Consider the following 22,877-nt stretch of genomic DNA (forward strand, 5'->3'; position numbering starts at 1 on the left):
AATTACTTTTATAACTTCGTAGTTTTTACAGATATAATAATTATGTATTAGCACAAAAAGAAGGTTTCTTAGTCTACTTTTAAACTCAATGAGAAATAATTCCAAAAACCTGAAACATCGTACATTAGTCAAGCCCGTTACGTCTGTTGTCATATTTTCCTTGGACAAAATAAAGTACGCACTAGAGTGTTCATTTACTTTTAGCAATAATGGCATGTAGGATACCTTTCCTTGCAGTTGGAGATAAAAGAATGTTTACAAATAAACGTAGTAATAGAGTTTCAGTTAGCCATCAGTGCTCTTCGAAGCAAGATTGTATCAATCCATTGCGAATAACATGGAAACGAAACAAATTTCCGTACAAATTAGAAAATTAATAGTTGACGACCGGCAAAAGGGTCTCTCCAATAGGAAAATCGGTGAAAAATACAATGTTAGTGAAGCAGCGGTCAGAAAGATCTACAAAAAATTTGTAGAGCTTGGCACAGTAGCCGATAACATCGGTCGCGGACGGAAGAGGAAGGCAAATTCAGTCGAGGATCGTAGAATTATCCGGGAGACGAAGAAAAATCCGACTGTTACTAGTCGTGTGATCAAGGAAAATGTGCAACTCAACATTTCTGAACGAACCGTGCGCAGGAGACTTCGGGAAGCTGGGCTGCGGAGCAGTTTTGCACAGCGTCGCCCTTTAATTCGAAAAATTAATAAATTGAAACGTCTCCAGTTTGCAAAAAAATACGCCGATAAGCCAGTGGACTTCTGGAAAAAGGTTATTTGGAGTGATGAGAGTAAGTATGAACTGTTTGGTCATAAACAACGAACACGGGTTTGGTTGAAGCCCAGCGAAAAGCTTCTGGATAAAAATGTCCAAACAACTGTCAAGCATGGAGGAGGCAGTATTATGGTGTGGGGGTGTTTTGCGTGGTCGGGTGTGGGAAATCTCGTCAAGATCGATGGTATTATGACAGCAGACAAATACATTGACATCCTCAACGAGAATTTAGAAGAGTCTCTGCTAAAGATTGGTCTGGAAGATGACTTTATCTTCCAACAAGATAACGATCCTAAACATACCGCGCATAAAACTGATGCTTTTTTTCGTGCTTCGAGGATCAAAGTGCTAGATTGGCCAGCACAATCGCCGGATCTAAATCCAATTGAAAATCTGTGGTCCATTTTGGACCAGAAGGTTGATAAGGGTACGGTAACGAACAAATACAAGTTATTCGAAGCTTTGGAAACGGCGTGGGGAAACATCGACGAACAGCACATGCGGAATCTCGTCGAAAGCATGCCTCGGCGTTTGCAAGAGGTCATACGAGCGAAGGGCGGCCATACAAAATACTAGTCCTCAATTACAACTCAATTTTGGCTCTTATTATCACATGCGTACTTTATTTTGTCCAAAGAAAATATCCTTATAAATGTAACGGACCTGTCTATTGAAAAATGTTAAATGTTTTTGAAATTATTTTTGTTAAAACTTAAAAGTAGACTAAAAAATCTTCTTTTTGTGCAAATACATAATTATTATATCTGTAAAAACTACGAAGTTATAAACGTAATTGTAAAAATATTCGAGGTGCGTACTTTATTTTGTCCAGTACTGTAAGTGGGCGCATGAAGCACTCGTTCGTTCCGAAGCCGTCTGCTATGGTGCTATTGTGTAAATATGAATTTTGAAGGGAAACCGCGATTGCATAAATTTGAACGTTTCGAAATGAACCATTCAATGAGACAATTGTTCTCTGAATGTCTTCGGGAAAACCATTAAGCTATCGTTCCACACGAGTTTCCTGTGAATTGGTACAAAGTTTGCATCAAAATGCTTCTGTGGAAATATCAGGTTCATTGCTGGAAGTAAATATTGAGAAACGTCGAATATTTCAGAAATCGAATTTTCATTGTCGATCGTAAACATTCTGAAAAAACGTCTATGATCTATGATACTGTACAATGAAAGAGAAAGTAACTATTATAATAATTAGACTGCAGATCTTCGTGCAAAATAAAAAATGTTTGCATTGATCTCGGGGCACAGAAGCCAAACAAAAATTGTATTCTTTTCACAATGTTACTAACGCGTTCCCGTTATACAATATACTCTATAATACTCTGTGATATGCATTATGTTGTAATAAATCTCATAAGAGACTTCCTAATAAAAAAAAAAACAAAACAAAATTGTATTCTTCTTTTTAATTATCCTATTAAGCTGAAACTAATACACTGATGTCCTTAAATATTTTTAACATGTCCACTGCTTTAAATTGCATGTATCCATTTTTGTCACAAATGCATAAAATCCGCAGTTTAATATTTAATAATTGAAGAAAGAAAGAAATATCTTTCATTGTCATTTTGCGCAGATTTATTTAGCAGTAAATTGATATCATTCGAATCATGTGCACTCGTAGAATGAAAATCGACTATTCGGTCGTTGAAACACCGCCTCGATCCGTGTTTGTTGTGTAAACGACGGCACAAATGTATCGCAAAATCTGCAATAATTTATTCAGGTGGCCGAAGACGTCGAGTACATAATAGCATTGCGGAGCGTATCATGCTCGGTAAAACGGATATCTGGTAACCGAGTCCTCTTTGTTTTGCAGTTCAGATAGCTGTAGTCGTGTTTACACTAATAACGCGCCCCTGGTTCCAGGTAGCTATTGCACATACACGTATAAGCAACAAGGCAAGGCAATTACAACGGTCCGAGTGTCATCGTTGTTATGCCAGATGCTCGTCGTACTCCATTATATTGATTAGTAACGCTCTCTCTAACGCTCTGCGGTTAATAGTGATCATTGAATAACCAGTTGCGATGTAACCGATACATGTATCAAGAGTTTTCCGTTCAATCGCACGCATGCTCAAGATTTTCATACTCCGTTGTTCGTGTACGTGATTCGAGTAATAGTCGTGATTGAAAGTACAGCTTCGCTGTACAGTGGTAGCCAGAATTTTATTTAAATAAAATTTTTGCCCAAATCTGCTGGTAGCGAATAACTAAAACAATTAAAAAAAGAAACAACCAAAATTGTGTTTGAAAAATTTTAGTGTACGTCAAATTACTGCAGTATTTTTGAAGCAAACTTAATAGTTCGGTATTAAATTGCTATATATATTGATTGAACACATCTTCGAATTTCAAAAAATAGTTCTCAACTAATTTTTAGAATTAAACGCGCTTGTGGTCAAATACACGAAAGAAAAATTCAGAAAATAAATTCTTTTGGCTGGAAAAAAATGCCAGGTTTCGTATCATGAGCTGCAATTTATTTTCCATTAAAAAAATATTCCGCATTCGCAATTTGTTTTTACATGGAGAAGCTATGAAAATATAAGCTTGTGTAAATGGAGGATGTACACCGGAAGCAATTTCGTATATTTATTTCCAATCTAAACTTTGGATTTATTGACTGGCAGAATTTCAATTATTTTATTTCTTGATTGAAATTATTAGTGACTGGTATGTGCTATCTGGTGCAATGCTGAGATTCGCATTGCGTCTTTCATCGGAATTCGAGTTCCTTCGGCTCGTTGAACGGCGCATAAAAATGTTAACAGCCTCTTTGTTTCCGTGATTACTTCCAACCCCTTTTCGCCTTATTCGTTCTCAAGTAATTTCATCCACACACACGACAATTTCCATAATGTCCAAAGCATAGTGCAAGCGTGCGTCTCGGCACGCGATCGATCCTAGCCTAACACAATTCGCGCAACGTCATTCCAGCATTTTACACGCACCATGTCAAACTCCGGATAATCCCCTGCAATACTGGCAAATATTATGCTCGCGGCAAACGTTATGCGAAAACGGAAAAATATTAACGGAAGTAATAACAAGATCTCCGAGTAATTCACGAATTTTTCATTTATTTTACGAAGTTAGAAAACGAGGGTTGAAATCAGCAATTTCAGTGATTCATTATTACATTTTCGTTTTCAATCTTACATGTGAAAATTTTAAAATCACGTATATTCATAACAAAAAGAATTTATCCACAGTAACAGCTCTGGTCAAAAGAAAATAATTTGAAATGGGGTTTGTAACTCAATAATTTTTACTTCATAACTTAACACATCATTTTGAGAAATCTATGGTTCATGGCTGAACACTTTTTAATGGAACCTTCAACAATGACGGCAATTTTCATTGTGAACTAACTTGTCACCCTCAATAACGTAATCTAACATTTTCATTTAAGATTGTAATGTAAAAGAAAATTTCTATGCTTTCTTTTGGTACAGCACAATTATTGAAAATCCTATTAATAGGCTTTCGGTAGGTAAAGTGTTAACTATACTCTTCTATATTTTAAACATATTAACAAATTGATAATGTATATACTTTGAATTTTTATTGTTTATTGATATTTCATTATTTTGCCGCTGGAAAAAAGTTGATCAGCCTCGCAGTGAACGTGTCAAATTGTGATGGACAGCTCACAATGTACTCGTTCTCGTCAACAATGCACTTCGTCATCGTTTCATCATATACAGTCGGTAACGGTTATGACTTCAATAACATTGCAACAACAAACTCGCCGCAAACATAATGGAAAGTAAATACCTGCTCGACGAATTAAATTCCATGTTAAACACCTGACACAAAATTTGCAACTAAACCAGAATTATCTGGCTATTAGCGGGTTGCGATATACGAATTTGATGACCGAGCAGTAATGCGGTTAATTATTGGTGGGTAGCAATAATAAACCCCGGTGCTTATCGTTCTCACGAAACAATTGTGCAATAACCTCCTTCTATTTAATAAACCACATGAATATTGTTCGATTCAGCAATACATCTTCACTTTATTATTAATTTTAAAGCATTCCATTTTATTTGGAATCTAACATAGTTGACGGACATATTTGAAGATTTCTCTTTGATTATATCATTTTCCCACGATACTTTACTACGCGAGATGTTTATCGATAGATAAAAATAGTCTATTAATAAGTGCATCGTACCAAGACTCGTGACTAATTACTTGTAAAATACAGAGTGCATATTCCACCACACGGTCAGGGGTCAATACACGATGACCGAAAATTAAATGTTTATTGTACATCTCCACAGCTTTTAACCCATTAACGCCCATTTGACAGCCGAGATTATTGAGACGGTATTTCCGGCAAAATTCTATTGAATACGTTTTAAATGGACAGCGTGCATTAAAATTTTATCGTTTTAAAAAATGCTGCTCTTCGATACACAATTACAAGCCCAGATTTTTTACTACGACTGAAAGTACTAAGGCTTTTTACGACCATATGACAAAGACTGCAAAAATGATAAAAAATTATCACATCTCATCAATTTTCTCTAGGTTCTATTTTATGAAGTTGATCGATCTGGAAAATAAGTCATTCAAATAAAAGAACAATTACTTACATCATCGAGTGATACAATAAACAGTGTTCCATGTGAAATATCATAAATTAGCTATTTCCATGTGAAGCGCGTTCAAATAATAGAGATTTCACATATCGAAGACTCAAATAAGATCCTTTTGTATTAAATCAAACTAACAGATTTCTTCCAAAAAAATGCACTTCAGCTCAACCAGTTCGTACCTACTCACGAATATACCGCGAAGCTCGTGTACCGTGCGAATACTTTTATTCGGGCCAGTCCGCGCGAATTCGGGAGAAGGAAGCCAGAAAATAACAGGTGCATCGATAAACCGCATTCGGATGGATCAAAGGCGAGGCTTCCGCGCGGGCGAAGAAAGCAAGTGTCATGATTCAAAGTCCAGAAATGTGGGCACTCGACACGCATGAATACCTGCCGCGCGACCCTTATTTTCCATGTCCTCCGTGTCCCGTGTTTTCTCTCGTCCGTTCACGTCTCACCTGAGATCAAGCTGCCCGTGAAAGAGGGTTTCGGAGCTGGCAACGCCTCCGTACGAGGGTCTGCATGTTGTTACATCGAAGGAAGAGAGGTCGAGGAGAGGAAGGTGTGGGTGCACGAGAGAGAGAGAGAGAGAGAGAGGAGAGAGAGCCTAGTAAAAACAGAGAGAATTTGACACAGAGAATTGTAGCCCGAGAGTGACAGAGAGAACCAAGCAGGAACAGAGATAGCGCAAGAGATGGAGAGAGCTAGGAGAAATAGAGAGAAAGAGCTTAAGAGAGCCCAAGATAGTCCAGGAGAGCCCGAGAGGGATAGAGAGGACCTAAGAGAAACAGAGAGGCAGAGAGAGAGAGAGAGAGAATTGCACGAGAAACAGAGTTGTAGGGTATCAGAGGGGGGCCGAGAGGGGGTTAACGACCCCGATAGTCGCGATAGGACGTGCGTGAGCCCTCGCACGACTGATTACGAGTGAGCGACCCTTTGACGATCACGATCGACCAACTTGATGCACGGGAAAGAGAGACCGTGGCCCTTGGAAACCGAGCGAGATGGAAATGGAAGAGGGTAAGCTGCACATGTGATCGATTCGAGCGTGAGCATCGAAGAGAGCATCGCCTTAGGGGCTCTCCAGAGTGAAGGAGTTAGTTACATTGATGCGGTGTACGCGGCCACTATCGTGTATCAACGCAGATAAATCACCGGATGTACTTCGTGGCACATACGCCCGGCAAGACGTTGCGTTAATGTTTTCGCTGGCGCGCCAGCCTAGATTGAGACTCCCCCTGATTCCCCATTCCGGTCGAGGTTGTTCAATTTATTAATGGTCTTCCCCTTCGCGGAGGTTTTCGTAGGTTTTTATACGTTTACGAATTTCGAGACGATATATATTGTTTCTCTTTTTTGAAATTGAAGTGTTATGACACATGGAGTTTAATTAAAAATTGAATATCATAGAAAGTAAATAAAATATATAGGCACCGGGAAAAGACTTTTTACGCTTGTTAAATCGTGCTCGTTTTTTGGAGTTTCATAATCGTGTCTAAGGTACACCTTGTGTGTAATTAAAATGGAATATAATGGAGACTGCACAAAATATACAGACAGCTGGTACAAGTCCTTTCATACCTGCTAAATTTTGTTCATTTTATGGAATTTCACACAGTCCTGTCAGAAAATAGAGGACACGTTGTGTAGAATTAAAATTGTATATAATGAAGTCCCCGCATAAACTACGCTACGACCGTCAGCGATTTCTTTTTATACCTGACGAACTTTCAGATTTTTGGAATTGTTGACTTTAATTTCACCTAAAAATTTCATGTGCCAACCACAAACTAATAACGAAACACCGACTCAACATTATTAACCATTTCCCTCGGAACTTCTATTTCGAAGTCCAAAATGCAGTTCCCGATATGGCCCAGCAAGAAGCCCGATCTTCAGCGATAAGGCAGAAAGGTGGATCGATCTAATCTGAGGTTCGATTCTTCCGAGTCGAAAATTTTTCGGTCCCTCGGCTCCGTGAAGGGCGGGGTGGGAGGAGTAGGGGGTAAATAGACCGGAAAATGATAGAGTCCCCGGAGGGGATCTAACCGGACCTAATCAGAATCCACGAAATCGTTGGGTGAAGTTATGCGAGATATAGTCATTTGTGGACCCTTGAATTCGTATTTATGTTTGTACCCGCCGTTTGGCAGCGGTGGTGGCAGCCAGCGACAGTGGTGAGAGTCTCGTGGAATTGAAATGCAAATAGTGGGATCCGGGATGCAAATTCCGGTTGCACGGGGTAACGCCAGCCAGCCATCCTGAACGAATGAGCGAACGAACGAAACACGGCCCAGGGCAGGCACGGATCAGTTCAGAACGGAACCAAAAGGAATGGAACTGAGTGGACTGCGGATAAAACGAGCGGGAGAGAGAAAGAGAGAGAAAGAGAGTGAGAGAGGGGGCAACGGAGAGGGTGAACGATGAGTGGGGCCGAGGAAGAAAGACAAAAAATTGATTGCAATTCGGCGCCACTCTAGGCTTGCTCGAGATAAAAGTAATGCGTTTCGTGCATAACGAGTCCCTCCGTTCCCACCCGACCCTCCTATTTTCGCGTGTTGCTCGCGTTCTCTCCCCTCTCGCCCACCCCCGCGCACCACCACCACCCCCTTGCTTTATGCCGCCTTATTTCGTACTGCCACTTTGTTTTCAACTTTTCCCGAAGCACCGCGCACAGTCCATACTCCGATCAGCGACCCTGGTCATTTCCTGGCATCATCGAACTCGCGAATACCCGGCCGCATAATTTGCCGATCGAGCCTGCAAACTTTAGCTGATGCTTTGCAGAATATTCCCGTGCTGATCTTAACCCCTCGTCGGTCTTCTACAGTTCGTTTCATTAATCGTGAACGGATAAGTTTATTTTATACCTTAAGTGGTTCAATGTCTACTCGCGTTATGAAGTATCCTACTAGGACCTTTAAATGCACAGGGTGGTCCATTTAAATTTACCCATCCAAATATGTCGTTCAGTTCAGAGTTGGGCAATAACATTCAAAAAGGCTATTGGTCATTTTTAAATATTAGTTGATTATTGCACAACTCTGCTTCAGTTGTCATATAAAACACATTTTGTATGCAGTTTGACTGATGTCGATGGACAATACACTGCAGAAAATATTTTTATGCCAATATAAATATTTCATATTAAAAGAGGAACTAATTTTCCAACTATTACAAATACTATAAAGAAAATTTTAGTGAAAATGTTAGATCTCAACAAGAGAACTTAATGTGCAACAGTGCAAATCAATGTTCTTTTATTCTCCTTTATACCCCACGAACAAACACATTTAGTATATCGATCATCACAAAGTAGTTTCTTGCAAAAGTAGTTTCCACGAGGATTCTAGAATCCACAATGATCAATCATTTTTTACTGCTTTCAACAAGCGCTATAAGCTCGTGAAATCTTAGATCCTTATCTTTAATCCTCTTATACCTACACGTTTTATACATATTACATGTAGGAACTGGGAGACTGTCAGAGTACACTTAAAAGGAGCATGTTTCACATGTTCTATTCATATAACCAAGTGTGATTAATGATCTGCGGATCTTAATGCGTGAAGCATGTGCTTCAGCACAAAGTTTAATCGAATAAAACTGTTTATATAATTGCACAAAGCTTTAAAACTCCTTCGTACGCGAAAAATGTTCTTCGAGACGTGAACTTCTTGCTTGATCGTTTTTCACCGATTTATCGCTCTTTGAAAGCATAAATCTGCGAACGTGCACACTATCCAGTGATTAAGGAGCAAAATCTCGAACATAAAATTCACCGTTTACTCTTTAATCACTGGGCAGCGTGAGTGTTTTCCATATTTTTTAAATGTGCATTTTACATACAAGTACTTTCTAAAATGATTGAACGCAGAAATAAATTTCTTTTTTAACGATCTATACAGCTGTGGATTTTATACATCTATGATGAAATGATCCATATTATTTTTAGCTGACCACAATTATTAAACCATTGCAGTCGGAACTATTTAACTTAAAAATTAAACGTTTTTTCCGACCTAGAATAATTCCATTGTATTAGCTGTACAAATAAGTTCGATGCCTTTTGAGCATACTTTTGATCTTTATTTATAAAAAAAAAGGAATACACAAACGGAAATTGCTTGTGGAGTTACACCAAGTTCTCAGCAAGTTTCTGTTGCGTTTGACAAGGATTTTCATTCAATAATTGCTCTAATTCCTCGCCCTGCTCTTTTTTCAGCATTCCACTGCGTTCTCCATCACTAAGATCACTTCTTGCATGTTTTATAGGTTCCGGAATTACATCTAACGCGGAACAAATCATTTTCGTAGCCTCAGCAGCATTTTTCTTGGACTCAAAATGCAAAAAGAATACAGTGTCGAATGTGCTGTTTCTTAAACGCTATGGCGCAAAGTATTTTGAGGTTCTGTACCAATTAGCGTAAATTTATGTAGTGCGTTTAGTAGGGTAGGATTGATACTTTAAAACACCAAAACGGCGGGAGAAAATTTTAATTTGAAATGCAATCACAATTGAATATATGTACGTAAAGGCGCCGAACTTGTTTGTACACCTAATATATACCCCATGCAATACTCAAATGTGTAGTAATTGATTGGATATCGACATATTTAATTATGTAATCAATATTGTGAATAATGAGGAAAAAAAAGACATAAATGTGTAGCTTCTGTGTCTCGTACTCAAAGTAGACAGCTGTTATTTTGGATAAAAATCCGCAATTTATCTATTAACGTGGAACAATCGAAATGATTGAATTATACCATTGCACGCATAGTAAGCTACTGTCTCGCGGCACGGTCCATGTCGCAATAATTTCTGAGACTGCGGAAGCCAAAGTAAATCTCGCGAGAGGAAAAGGAATATAACTCGGCGGAGTGTGTTTTTCGAGATTTAAATTACAAAGTTAGCTAAATCGTTTAGTAATCTTTGGCGGACTTCGCTGGTTTCCTCGTGCGCCAGGACGGAATCGATACTTCGTAATTATATTAAGCAGAATGTCGGTGGAAGTGACTGGTCTACGCGCCATAGCTTATTTCGAGATGGAAGTATCGCTGCATCGCGATGGACGACAATCGAATGGTTAACAGGAAGTAATTGGACACTCGTAGTTACCAGCATGCGATGCACATCTGTAATTCGCTTGGACGGGTAGAGGTTGGTTGTCAGTGTTAGCCGGATTCTGTTTTGCATAGCTGCTACCAACTTGCATATGTCCTGCATATCAATTTTCTGTCACGTTTCCACTTCTAATGTTGATTCGATTAACAATTACGCAAGTAGGTATTGGAAGTTATCCGCTTCGTTGCGACCCTCATGAATGTATAATGACGCCGAGATTACTTCGCGATGTTCATTTTGCCGGCACTAACATTGATATTCCCCTGACACCTCCAATTTTCACACTTGCTTTCTTCCTGCGGATCTTGTGTAAAACAAAAATATTGTACCCGCATTGCAACAAACGCGAAATTTTCTTTCTTAATCTGTTCAATATAGATTGAAAATAACACAACAGTCTTTTTAATTCTTCTAATGTTTTTGCTATTTCAAATTGCACCTACCCATTTTTTGCCATAAATGCATATCCACTGTCTGATCAGATTGTTTGCCAATAAACTTTCTTTTACTTGAACAAACAACGTATACACATTCAGCTATTTCCAATACAATTATTGGGTTGGAAAGAAAGTTCGTAACGTTTTCGAATTAAAAATCGAAGATAAAATTAAGGTATTTATTCATATGTTGAACAGAATCGAAAATATGTTATTGAGTAAATCTGTGAATAAATATCTGAATTTTAGCTTTCAATTTCAATTTACAGACGCTACGAACTTTCGTTCCAACCCAATACTTAAGATAAAAATCGTTTAAAATCAGTAGCAATCAAGGAACGGTTTTCTGAAGCTTCGAACAAAACATTTAAGACAACAGGAGATTACCGGCACGAGAATAGAAGAACAATTGAAGAATCCCAGAATTATCGGAGCAGCTTGCGAGCGTGCTTGCGAACCGCAGCGCGCATTCAAAGCAGCATAAATCATAAAATCCCCGCGATTCGAATAATTACGAACGACACGTCCTGCGCCGTTGTGCTTTATGAACTCGGCGAGCTATCGTTCGAGCGCGTTGGTGGCAGCTGAAGGGGGACCGAGTGCCATCGATTACTGAGAAATTAACATTTAAAAGCGAAAAATTTGCAAGTGCCAAGAAAGCCAGCGCCGTACTAATCCCGGACTGCACAGAGCCACCGTACATAATGCAGACTGAACACACGAGCGGTCTCGTTACCGAGCGCGAGCAATTTGCGAGTAAGGGAGATGGACAAATAGAGAAAGAGAGAGAGAGAGAGACAGAGTAGGGGACACGGGTCGGCCACGGTGAAGAGAGAGGAAAGGAACGCGAAACGGAAAGCGAAAAAGGGAGATGTTGGACAGTGAGGGAACAACGTTAAGGTGAGAGGAGAGAGAGAGAGGAAGCTGGAAAGAGAGAGAGAACGAGAGAGAGAGGGAGAGAGAGTGCAGGGAGGGTGCTACCCTCGCTGCTAAATGTAAATGTCCGGCATTTGTTACTTCGCCTGTATGACCCGCTGCTTGTTTGTATCTGCGGTGTACGAGTGCAGCACGGTGTACGAGTCGCGGGGGTGGAGGACGAGCAGACACTAGCAACATCAGCGGCATAGCTGTATTCCGGCGTGTCCTTTTTTTTTGTTCCCTTTTTGATATCCACTCTTTTATTTCCGCACCCCCTGCTGTTCCCCGTAAGCCACCGGTTCGGTACGCTCATTTGTAAAATTTTTATGATGGCCCCCGTTGCGCCGCTGTATCCATTACGGCCCCGGCGACCTCGCTCCTTTTTTATGAATTTCGTTTTAATTACTGACCTGTCCGGGGATGCGCGCGGATGACCCTGTCGCAGATCGATCTCAGCCCAAGTGTCCAAGGACTATCGAAATCCGTGTGAAATTGCATCGCCATACTCGCGATAATTATAGTCTACGACGCACAGGCCGGAAATGCACGTCAGTCTTGACTCGTCGAAGTGCGGACGAAACATTCGCTGCAGTGTGGTCACAAATTGAAATCGATACGAACAATTATTTTTTAGGAGACTAAAAATAAAAAATGTGAGAAAATGTAGGCTTGAAAGGCTTGATAGTAAAAGACTGAAATTGCTTTAACGCTAAACCTACCATCAACGGTCAAAATTATTTTACGATTATTGATATAATAATAAAAATAATTTCATAACGAATGATTGCATAGATATCTTTAGTGGAGCACATATAATATTACAATAGAAGCTGCACACAGTCGAAATAAAATCAATCTTGTCATTACTATAAGGGAACATGTGTACCAGTTACTTTTAAGGCTCGGTAGGTTTAGTGTTAAATCAGTAGCAATTTTTGGAATTGGTCAAACAAATTCTTTGAACAAGTTAAAAACTCGAACTTCAAAAACGCCATTGTCGAGCATCGTGCGAGGATGGGAGCATCGCCGAAGGGCCACGCTTTGAAATATTCGCTCATCGATCAAAGGGCTTAACGAGTTCCAAGGAGAGAGAGACGATTAGTCACGCGGCCAGCCGAAAGAAGCCCGGATTCCGCTGATTATTTTCTAAACGCCCCATCAGCGCCGGTTCGCCATAGTTGAAACTTCGAAAGTCCCGTAACACGTGGAGTTCGTGATGCGCGATAGGGATACTCCTCGGCAATCCCCGAGTATCATATTCCCAGTAACTAACAACTTTTCACGTTTGCTCCGGAATCCTTCGCGTTGTTGATGTATGTACATGGCCTCCTCGCGTAAAAGGTTAAAGTTGCCGCGATGTTATACGTAGATTTCGGAATGAGTCGCGCTATAGCGAACGGCGGAGTGTTTAATGCAGTTCGCGGGCATGATAGTCCCGCTTACCGCTGTTTACGATTACGGTGGATGTTCAAATCTACCATAGACGGGTTAATATGGCGTCTGGCTCGGCACAAGGCCCTAGGTGTTAATAATAAATGATATCCTGTAATTCTTCAAGAATTTGCGATGGGTTAGTTAGTATTTCGTTAAAAATTTGTTGTTAACGAAATAACAATTGAAACTGAACTGAGGGGTTATTTAAAATAAAAAATGAGCGATTTGTAGTTTAAATGTCGTTGAATAATTGTTATTTATAAAAGTTAACAGTCTGAGAGGCTCGTATATGACAATCGCGTGGCAGGGTCTCGTCACAAAGAAAAATCGGAAGGCTGGTGTTGAGGGGAAGGGGAGAATTTCATAAACAGCGAATGAATTCAGTGCGCCGGGCGCGTATCCTCGCGTCTGATATCTCGGTCGAACTTATTTCGACAATAGGCGGCAGCTTGAGCTAATAATATTCTTCCCTTCGCGCTTTGGGCAGGAGAGAAGCCCGGAATCAGAATCCGGGCGCGCGAGGGTTACTTTCGCGCGGCAGCTTTTCCCTTCGTTCTATCCTCCTCCCGCCAGCAACAGGAGTCACCTCCTTTCTCTTCTGGCCCCCCGACAAGAAAAGCATTGTGCGGAAAACTTGCACACACACCGGGCGCAGCCGCGCCGACGACTGCCGCACTTGTATGAGGCCGCCACTCTTTTGATATTTCAACGTAGCAGACGAGTGGCGTGTCGTAATGAAATCATCTCCAGTGCTTTGATCTTCCCCTTGCTAGCCTCACTCCTTTCCACGATGAGCAACCTCCACGTCGCTTTCCCTTCAAAACGGCTACCCCATTCCGCTCACCACCGTCCCGACCATACCACGCCCCCTCCGCACCCCTAACTCCCCGCTTCTTTCACCTGACGTCTCTCCTGCGATATCCCTTCCACGAAGCATCCGTGCCCCATGCCGAGCGACGACCACCAACCCCCTTCAACCCCTCGACAATCTCTTCCATAATGAGTTCCTTCTGCACTTTCTTCGCCGCGATACATTTTTACCAGGCGAAAGCAATTTCCTAATTATACCGGGCGCTAACCGGTTGTCCTTTGTCCCCTAGCGCCTGCCTTTCTGTCAAGGTCGCGCTCTTCAATTGGCCCGCAACTGTATCGTCACACTGTTCCGAACGCAGAGGAATGAACCCCTTTGATGAGTGACCGAGTCTGTTAGAAGTACAGTATGTGATTTGAATCAGATAGTATAGAGTGATGATTTCGAGGATTGTTACAGAATGTTGGCAACATTTGAGAGCTTTTAAAAACTCTGATGGACTTTCACGGTGGGTGAAAATAGCCGAGCACCAGAGGATGGCGTCGCTACTTTAGCATCCCTAGTCCGCGGGTTAATAGACACCCCGGTGGGACGCACGCGGCTACCAACTAAAGGAACGCGGATGAGACGGGCCAGCGGATTGCAATAAGTCCTGCGTTTCAACGGCTCGGTTGCGGCTAACGACCATCTGTTCACCGAGGGATGTCTCCCGGTAGAAGCGTTCCGGCAGCCATCCCCTAAACAGTTCTTTTTCTATCCGGTAAATCGTTTCATTCGGATGAATGTTCCAGCTCGGGAAAATAATTAGCGCAGCCGAATATGGTCGCATTAGCAACTGAATAAATTATCGAAAGACAATATTTTCCTCCATGTGGACAATCATATACCTATAGGTACAGTTGTCTGTTCAAATTTAAAGATTAGGTTGCATTAGCAACTGAATCTATCGAAGGACAATATTATCCTCCATGTCGACAATCATATATCTATAGGTACAGTTGTCTGTTCAAAGTTAAAAATTATCTTCCGACTTGATGGTGTAAAGAGAGCTTCACAAAAGTAAAAATATCTAGTGGAATGTCTTGAAATTCAATATTTAATTCTAAGGTAATTTCAAAGTCAGAATCTATTACGTAGAGAAATCTGCCTTGGCGTCAGCTAGAAAGTTAAAAGAAAGACTCTCTCTGATGGTCTTTTCTCGCGCGACTGTATGCATAAAATTCGAAAAAGCAAATCCAATAGACTTTCACGGACGAGTAACTACAGTAGACCTCGTAACGCTTCTTTCGTTGGAGTAGCAATTTGAATGAACCGTGATGATATCAACAGAGGCGTTAAAACGAAGCATCGGCGCGTCGTCTATGGCGTACGATGTCATTCGCGACTTGTTTTCGAAGTAATCGAGCCGGATGGCGTCTCTCGCGCACCAAGCACACGAAGTAATTGTACGAAACACAATAAGGGAAGCCACAGTCTTTTGAGAGGCAATAACGCGAGGCACGATCTATCGGGTGGACATTGACGATGATCGATACGCGGAACGTATAAGTAACGGCGTCGTGAGGTAAAGCAGATGAAGGACGAGATGCTCGTTCTTCTTTGTGCTGGCGGAGCCCGCGACCGTGCTAGCTATATAAGGTGTATCGAGCAACAAGGAGTAACGGCCCCTAATTAATAAAGTTACGCGAACAACTCTCAAAGTCTTCCCGCTCCTTCTACGCTCTACCTTCCGCAGGGGTATCGGCTCTTTCCCTTGCTTTAGAAATTCTGTTATTCCCTTTCTTCCCCGCCCCCACCCCTCCCCCCTCCACCGACTTCCTTCTTTATCGCTTCTTCATTCTTCCGAGAGAGAGGGAGCCCACCTTCAGCTAAGTTCCGTTTCTTTCGGCGAATGGGAAACCGTCACGAACGTTTATTTGTATTCAACATTATTTACGTTTGATCGGCGGACACTGCTCCGAATCTTGAACTCGGGTGAAACAATTATGGGGAAACCGGAGACAGATATCTGGGACACTGACGGAAACGTGCAGTGATTATCGGACTATGAATTTTTAGGCCTAGACACGATTTTTTGGAGACACTCTAGTAGCTGTGTGACTCCAGATCTTTATACGAAATAAAAATTGTATAAAATTAATTCCAAAGTAAAGAAACTACAGAGGCATTGTATTTTTTTCCTTAATAATTTTATTTGGTTGCAAACAATGGAACGGGATTTTTTAACTCTTTAAATGTTTTTTTCTGTGGAATGAGGTTCTTAAGGAAGCACAACAAAAGTTTCAATATTTTTCTCGATCTGATAAAAACGATTATTTAAAGACAAACTAGCATTAGTTTCTTTAACGCATACATATAATGATTATTGGACTGTTTCTGAGAAATACGTTGTACAAGAATAACATAAAAATGACTACATAATAACTCGGAGGCAATCTTCAATTAGGAAACACGAAACGTATCGTTTACAGATTTGAGCAATATACAGACACAAATGCCTGTGATATTGCACATACATTAATCGAGTAATTATGACAGTGAAGCCATTTTGTGTCGACAACGTTATATGTAGCAACGGATAATTAGTATTCTGTACAGTATACATATACATGTGTATGTGTTTCGCATAGACTCTGGTGCGTGTAGTTCGTATAGTGAGTGTATATGTACTTGAGTATACAGTGATCACAATAATATAATACTATTGCATACATGTTGATACGAGTTAAATCCTGCCTATTAAATTATCTATGTATCGCGCTTATAGTATTCCTTAATTTCTCTTTAAGTAATGTATACCTTTTAAGCAATGTAGACAAATTTTCAAAACTCATATAACTTCATTATATAATATAATCATAATAATTTTATCACTGTTATATTTTAATAAATGGGGAGAAAGTGGTTCTATTTTCATATTTTTCTCAGAGATTGTGGGCTGTTCACAGTTAACCACTTGTCGTATAATTTCCTTTGCAGTGATTAAAACGTCTTTATCCCCAAAAATGTCGTAGAAGAGAAATTAAAATTTATATTTTTTATATGGCTAAGTTTATTTTAATGCTTAAATATTAGTTACAAACGAATCAAATTTGATTTCATTAAAAAGAAAGGCATAACATTCATATTTGTTAGACTTTGTTTAAAATCTTCATCACGAGTGTGACTTGTTAAAATGCGGCAAGGGGTTAACGATCACAGCTCAGAAAATATCGAATTCATAAACCCGCGAAGAGCTAGTTAAACTGGCCAAAGTAATTGAAATTTTGCAGCAAACGCTCGAAATTATTCGAAATGGCTCGCGTTCATAACTCCGTGCATATGATACTACAGGGCGGTAGGGCTCATCAAATACCTCAGCATCTCGGATAGCATGTCTGGATAGGGTATGCCCAGGTAATTTTCATTAGACCGTGTATCCTGTGGATACTTCGGTATCCAGACACATATATCCAGTACCAATAGCACTAATAGAAACATGACAGAAGTGATACACAGCATCAGCTAAACCAAAATTGAGTGATATGGTCGACAAATATATTATATTATGATCAAAGTATACATAATTCTAGAGGGATATTGACGGTGATATTCCAAAATAAAAACCTGGACTAGTGAAATTAAAGTTACAGCAAAGAACTGTAAAACTTATTATATCAGGTGTACAAATAAGTTCGATGCCTTTCGTGCATACCTTGATCTTTATTTATAAAAAAAGGAATACACGTTACGCGTTTCGAAGCTCCCAAGCTTTTTCAAACGAACGGAAATTACTTGTTGAGTTACACGATGTTCCTCAGCAAGTTTCTGTTGTGTTTGACAAGGATTTTCATTCAATAATTGCTCTAATTCCTCGTCCTGCACTTTTCTCCATCACCGAAATCAAAATTTCCACTACAAAACCTTGGGAACCACTTCTTGCATGTTTTATAAATCATTTTCGTAGCCTCAGCATCATTTTTCTTTGACTCAAATGCAAAAAGATTACAGAGGCGAATGTGCTGTTTCTTAAACGCCATGGTGCAAAGTATTGTTTTTTGAGATTATGTAACAATTAGCGTAAATTTATGTGGTGCGTTTAATAGGGTAAGTTTGATGCTTTAATACATCAAATCGGCGGGGAGAAAATTTTAATTAGAAATGCATTCACAATTGAATATATGTAAAGGCACCGAACTTATTTGTACACCTGATAAGATACAAAATTCGTTGTGATTGAACAAGAAAATTTTCATTTTGACCAAAAATCTACAGTCTAATACAAAACAAATTCTTATAAAAAATATGTACTTTACACACTGACAAGCATGAAGTTATGTAGATTCACTCTTACCCAATCAAAACAACTAGGACTCACACGTCCCGTGTCATAAATCAACAAACATGCTTCAACCTCGATCTACAAAACAAAACAAAGGACGAACAAAATCAACAAAGGTGCAAATCCTAAGATCAAGCACGTCATATAGAGGTTCGAGTTCTCACGGAATTCTAGACATATTAGGACGAACCGAGATTTACAAGAATAATTTTGCGGTGGCTCAGAAAGTTTCGCGCGCCGATTCGTCTTAATTTAGCTCCGTTGTCGGACAAAGACGAGGTGGGTGTGATCAATTCACTGTTCTGTCTTGCCTGTGTACGCTCATCCGGGTCTGCTAATTGATAACTCGCAAAAGAGAGGGAGAGAGAGTGCGAGAGAAAGAGCTACAGAAAAGGACTCGCGTTTTCTTGCGATCGGCGTTGCGGCGCCAACGCGATGAGGGTGGTATAGTTTTCTGGGGGACGTCCGTGCGGAATCCGGGAGTTGCACGAGAGGAAATACCACCCGCGGACTGCCAGATTTCAAGAATTAAAGGAAGTTCTCGCTGGCAACGGGAACGGGAACGCAGCTCGCTGCGTGTCCAGGCGACGTTGCCAGTGTAGACTCTCGAGTTATGGCCCGCTAAAGAAAATTGACTTGAATCCCGGCCAGGATAAGAGAAGCACGTCGCGAAGGAACCCCGGGCGAGAAGAATGAAGGAAGCAATCGATGCTACCCGGCGATACCGTGAACAAGAAGCTACTTGTAAACGCGAGAGAGACACAGACCGGGAAGGAGAACGCGCGGATATCGCGTCGAAGCCAACGCCGTTGCCGATTCCGCAATCGATAGATATCAATTAAGTGTTATTATGCCCTTTATGCCGGCGGAGCTAGCACCCGATAAGATCGCCTGCACCATCGAATTTGTACAGGCGATCTGATAGTTGAAAGCCGCGTGACAGTCCTGTCCGATTCCGCTGCGAGTCTATTGTTTCGCGTATATTGATTCTAAGCGTGACATCGATTCCGGGGAACTGATAACGGGCTACGTGTCGGGTTGCTCGGGTCTGTACTGATTTTTATAGGTTTGTTTGAAGAATGATTTCTCAATTCTTATACTACAGGACTGGTTTGAAGATGTTTGTTCAATTCTTCTCCGAGCCTTGCAGAACTTGCCTTTCATTGTTAATTTTGCAGAAAAACGAAGTAAGTTTATATTAATTGTATGTCTACGTTTGCTTCAATTCACAAATGCTGGTTACAGAAGAAAAGAATTTTGTGGTTCATCTTAAAGGAAGAAAAATATTCTTCGCGAGTCTGACTCGGTATTATTATATACAGCAAGGGGTGAATTAAATAAGAGTATTACTTGTTTCTTTTATATATCTAATATTAGGTGTATTATGCATAATAATTTATAATTCCAGTCCTGTGTTTAAGTCACTAGAGCGAAGCACGCTATCAGGTCTGACTATCACAGGCTGATTCTACTTGCCCACTCTACTCGTCTATTACCCAGTACTACTCTCTTTACAATTATTTGACTATTATTCCACTTATGTGACAAATTATTCCGAACAACAAATATGTCCGAAATATTATCAATTTGTATTTTACTAGCAATATTATCCATTTCATTTTATATGAATGATACGCTTGCTAATGTGCCAATTTCGCATTGCCTGTGATTAGATATGCGGCACATAAACAGTGAATTGTTATTTTATTTATAGTTGCGTAGCTCCGATTTCACGTTTAATTGAATGGACTGAAGTGCATCGCCGATGCGTAAATCAGCGAACTGGAATACTGGTAACTCGATGATGAACGACTCTGTTCCAGATATCGAGATACGAATACTATTCTTTAACTGTCACACGATCCGTAATGATGAATTTTAGAATTATCACGTGCGAAATATTCCCCCAATCCTCGCGTGGAAATGTACCCGAAGATTTATCTGCTCGTTAAATCTGCATTTTTTAATTACCGGAGCTTAAGACGCCGCAAAAAACACACACTTATCGTCCACATAAATTTTTCATTTGTTCTATAACAATATAATATGTGAAATTCTCATTCTTTCTAACTTCCGTTTGATTTTAATCTCCACCGATTCCCGCCTGAGGAGATGGCCTAGTATCCTCGGGTCAGTGGTTTCATGATAGTAAACTTGCAACAACTTGAATTCGCTTTGACGATGTCAAGCGGAGAGTCGCGTAACGTACTTGGTAGTGCAAGTACCGAATACCCGGTTAATCGGTACGGGTAAAACTTTATCTACTCTGAATTGTCGCGTGTGATAAGAACAAAAACTATCTCATATCCTCAGGGATCTTATGAGACACCCGGGTACCTAGGTAATTTCGTTTATCCACCCAGGTATCCCTCAGTAGACTGCGGATCTTTCTGCAAAATGAAAATGGATTCTGCATCTGCTGTAAAAAGCAGGAATTATGTAAGAACCTTTTACTTCAAGCATTTTCTTAAATTGAAAGTAAGACACCGATATCCTTAAACTCTTTTAACTCTTCAGTTAAATTTATTATGTTACCATAATGATTTCACGAATTAGACTCTTTCATATTTTTCATTTCCATCCCCGACATCATGAAAGTAAGGAACAATTAATGGAAGTGTACTGTACCTAACAATCTGGCCACGTGTAATAAACGTTGGGACACTACCAGAGTCGTCTTCCCATTGTTTGAAATTGAAAGTACCCATTTTTGCTATAAACGCATAAAATCCGCAGTCTACTCGTAACAGCTCTGGTACCCGGCATCAGAGAAGCATCCGAAGCGAAGCTAAGTAAAAGTTGTCGTTGTTTTTACCTTGTTCGGTGTGGTTGCTTGTTGCTGCGGCGAACAGCTGGTGCTATGTATCGTCGGCTGGGTGGTCGTCGCCGGCACAATGCCTTGGTGATTCAGATGGCTCAGCTGATTGAGCTGGCTGAGTTGTTGCGGCTGCTGCACCGGGTTCTGGGTAGTGGGCTGCAGCTGTTGATGATGCGTCTGATGCGCAGGATGGGTCGTCTGATGATGCGTCGCGGGGAAGGTGGGCACCGTGAACGGGACGAACAGCATCGGGCTGCCGAGGATGTGCGCACCACCTCCACCCAATGCCCCCGTCTCCTCCCTACACCTTTTTCGTGCGTTTTTGGTTTTGGATAACTCGTTTTACTCCATCAACCGTGTTTGTAAACTTCGTCGCGTATATACTACGTATACGGATACTCTGATTATATTGTACTTTATTGTTTTAGCTTTCAATTAAACACTGCCGACGACGACGACCAACAGAGTGGGGGGCAGAGATGTAGCAGTGCTAGTAGTAGTATTAGTAATAGTAGTTGTAGTAGTAGTAGTAGTAGTAGTAGTAGTAGTAGTAGCAGTAATAGTAGTAGTAGTAGTTGTTGTGGTAATTGTAGTAGAAGTAGTAGTAGCAGTAGTAGTAGAGGTATTTGTAGTGGGATAGTACTCTATACGTGTCGAAGTGAAGCTACAATGTATGTTTAGTGATTTATCATTACCTGCACTCCTGCCCCAGCTCCTGGTGCTGGGGGTGGGCGTAGGGGGCGGCTCGGACGGAGGTGGTGGACGCCACCCTCGCTACCCTCAGTGATAGGCCGCCCCGCTGACTGGTAAGCTGGACCGAAGCTGGCTGGTGGTTGCTATGCACGCAGCAACAGGCACGGCAACCGATTGGCTGTTGCTGGCTCGGGATTGCCTGGGGGTGATGAGTTAGGGGGCCCCTGGGCCCCGTGGAGGAGGGAGAACACGGGTACACCCCAACCAGGCAGCCCACCACCGCAGCCCCGGGGCCCGGTGCACTCGGTGCCAAGGCGCCTGTGGACGAGGCCACCCCAACCTCGCTGGCCCTTCTGCAACCACGGCACCACTGCACCCACCCTCCTAATCGGGGCCTCTGATACGACCCGCCGATGCCGATTGTTGAACCGGACTGTACCACCTCCACCTGGGCCTCTTTCAGTTCACGCTCTCCTGCGGGCGGGATTTTGCTATCTTGCAGCACGCCCGGTCGCAACGAACCCCTTGAGTTTTTTCTCAATCGCTGTTCGATCTAGCACTCGAGACTCTCAAGACCCAACTACACCCTTCCAGTCCCTTCACTTCGACTCGCAAAGTCGCGTCTCGCGACGTTCCTCGCAGTCTGGTATCCACTAGAAAAGTCGCTCTTTATAGTCCGGAACTATCAGCGCAAAGTCAACGTTCTCAACCTCCGTCGACGACACTAGCCGCGAACTTCCAAGCTTCTCGGCTCTTCTGGTCAGCTGCGAGGACACGCAACCGCGATTACCGCGATCAGTCTTTGTCGGCGTCTCAAAGAGTTCCTCGGGCACGCGAGGATTCCGCGTCAGAGTGGACCACTGCGCTTGAATCTCTGATGTGCACCGGTGAGTCCCGACAAGGTCGATGCA

At 41.4% G+C, this 22,877-nt stretch overlaps 1 protein-coding gene across 4 annotated transcripts in view; it reads right to left on the reverse strand.

The window, feature by feature from the left end:
• The window catches only part of LOC143208940 (nucleolysin TIAR), a 603,751-nt gene extending 581,235 nt beyond the window's left edge, over positions 1–22,516 (reverse strand). For 3 of the 4 annotated variants that reach the window (XM_076423942.1, XM_076423943.1, XM_076423945.1), the window contains exons 1-2: positions 21,969–22,516; positions 21,271–21,580 (exon numbers count right to left, since the gene is read on the reverse strand). In XM_076423942.1, coding sequence (XP_076280057.1) covers positions 21,271–21,522 — 252 coding nt within the window. In that variant the 5' untranslated portion in view covers positions 21,523–21,580; positions 21,969–22,516. The remainder of the gene's footprint in view (positions 1–21,270; positions 21,581–21,968) is intronic. The other variant, XM_076423950.1, reaches the window with a different exon arrangement.
• Between the last annotated feature and the right edge of the window lie 361 nt (positions 22,517–22,877).

This window comes from Lasioglossum baleicum, chromosome 5 (genome assembly GCF_051020765.1).
Source record: "Lasioglossum baleicum chromosome 5, iyLasBale1, whole genome shotgun sequence".
Taxonomy (NCBI): domain Eukaryota; kingdom Metazoa; phylum Arthropoda; class Insecta; order Hymenoptera; family Halictidae; genus Lasioglossum; species Lasioglossum baleicum.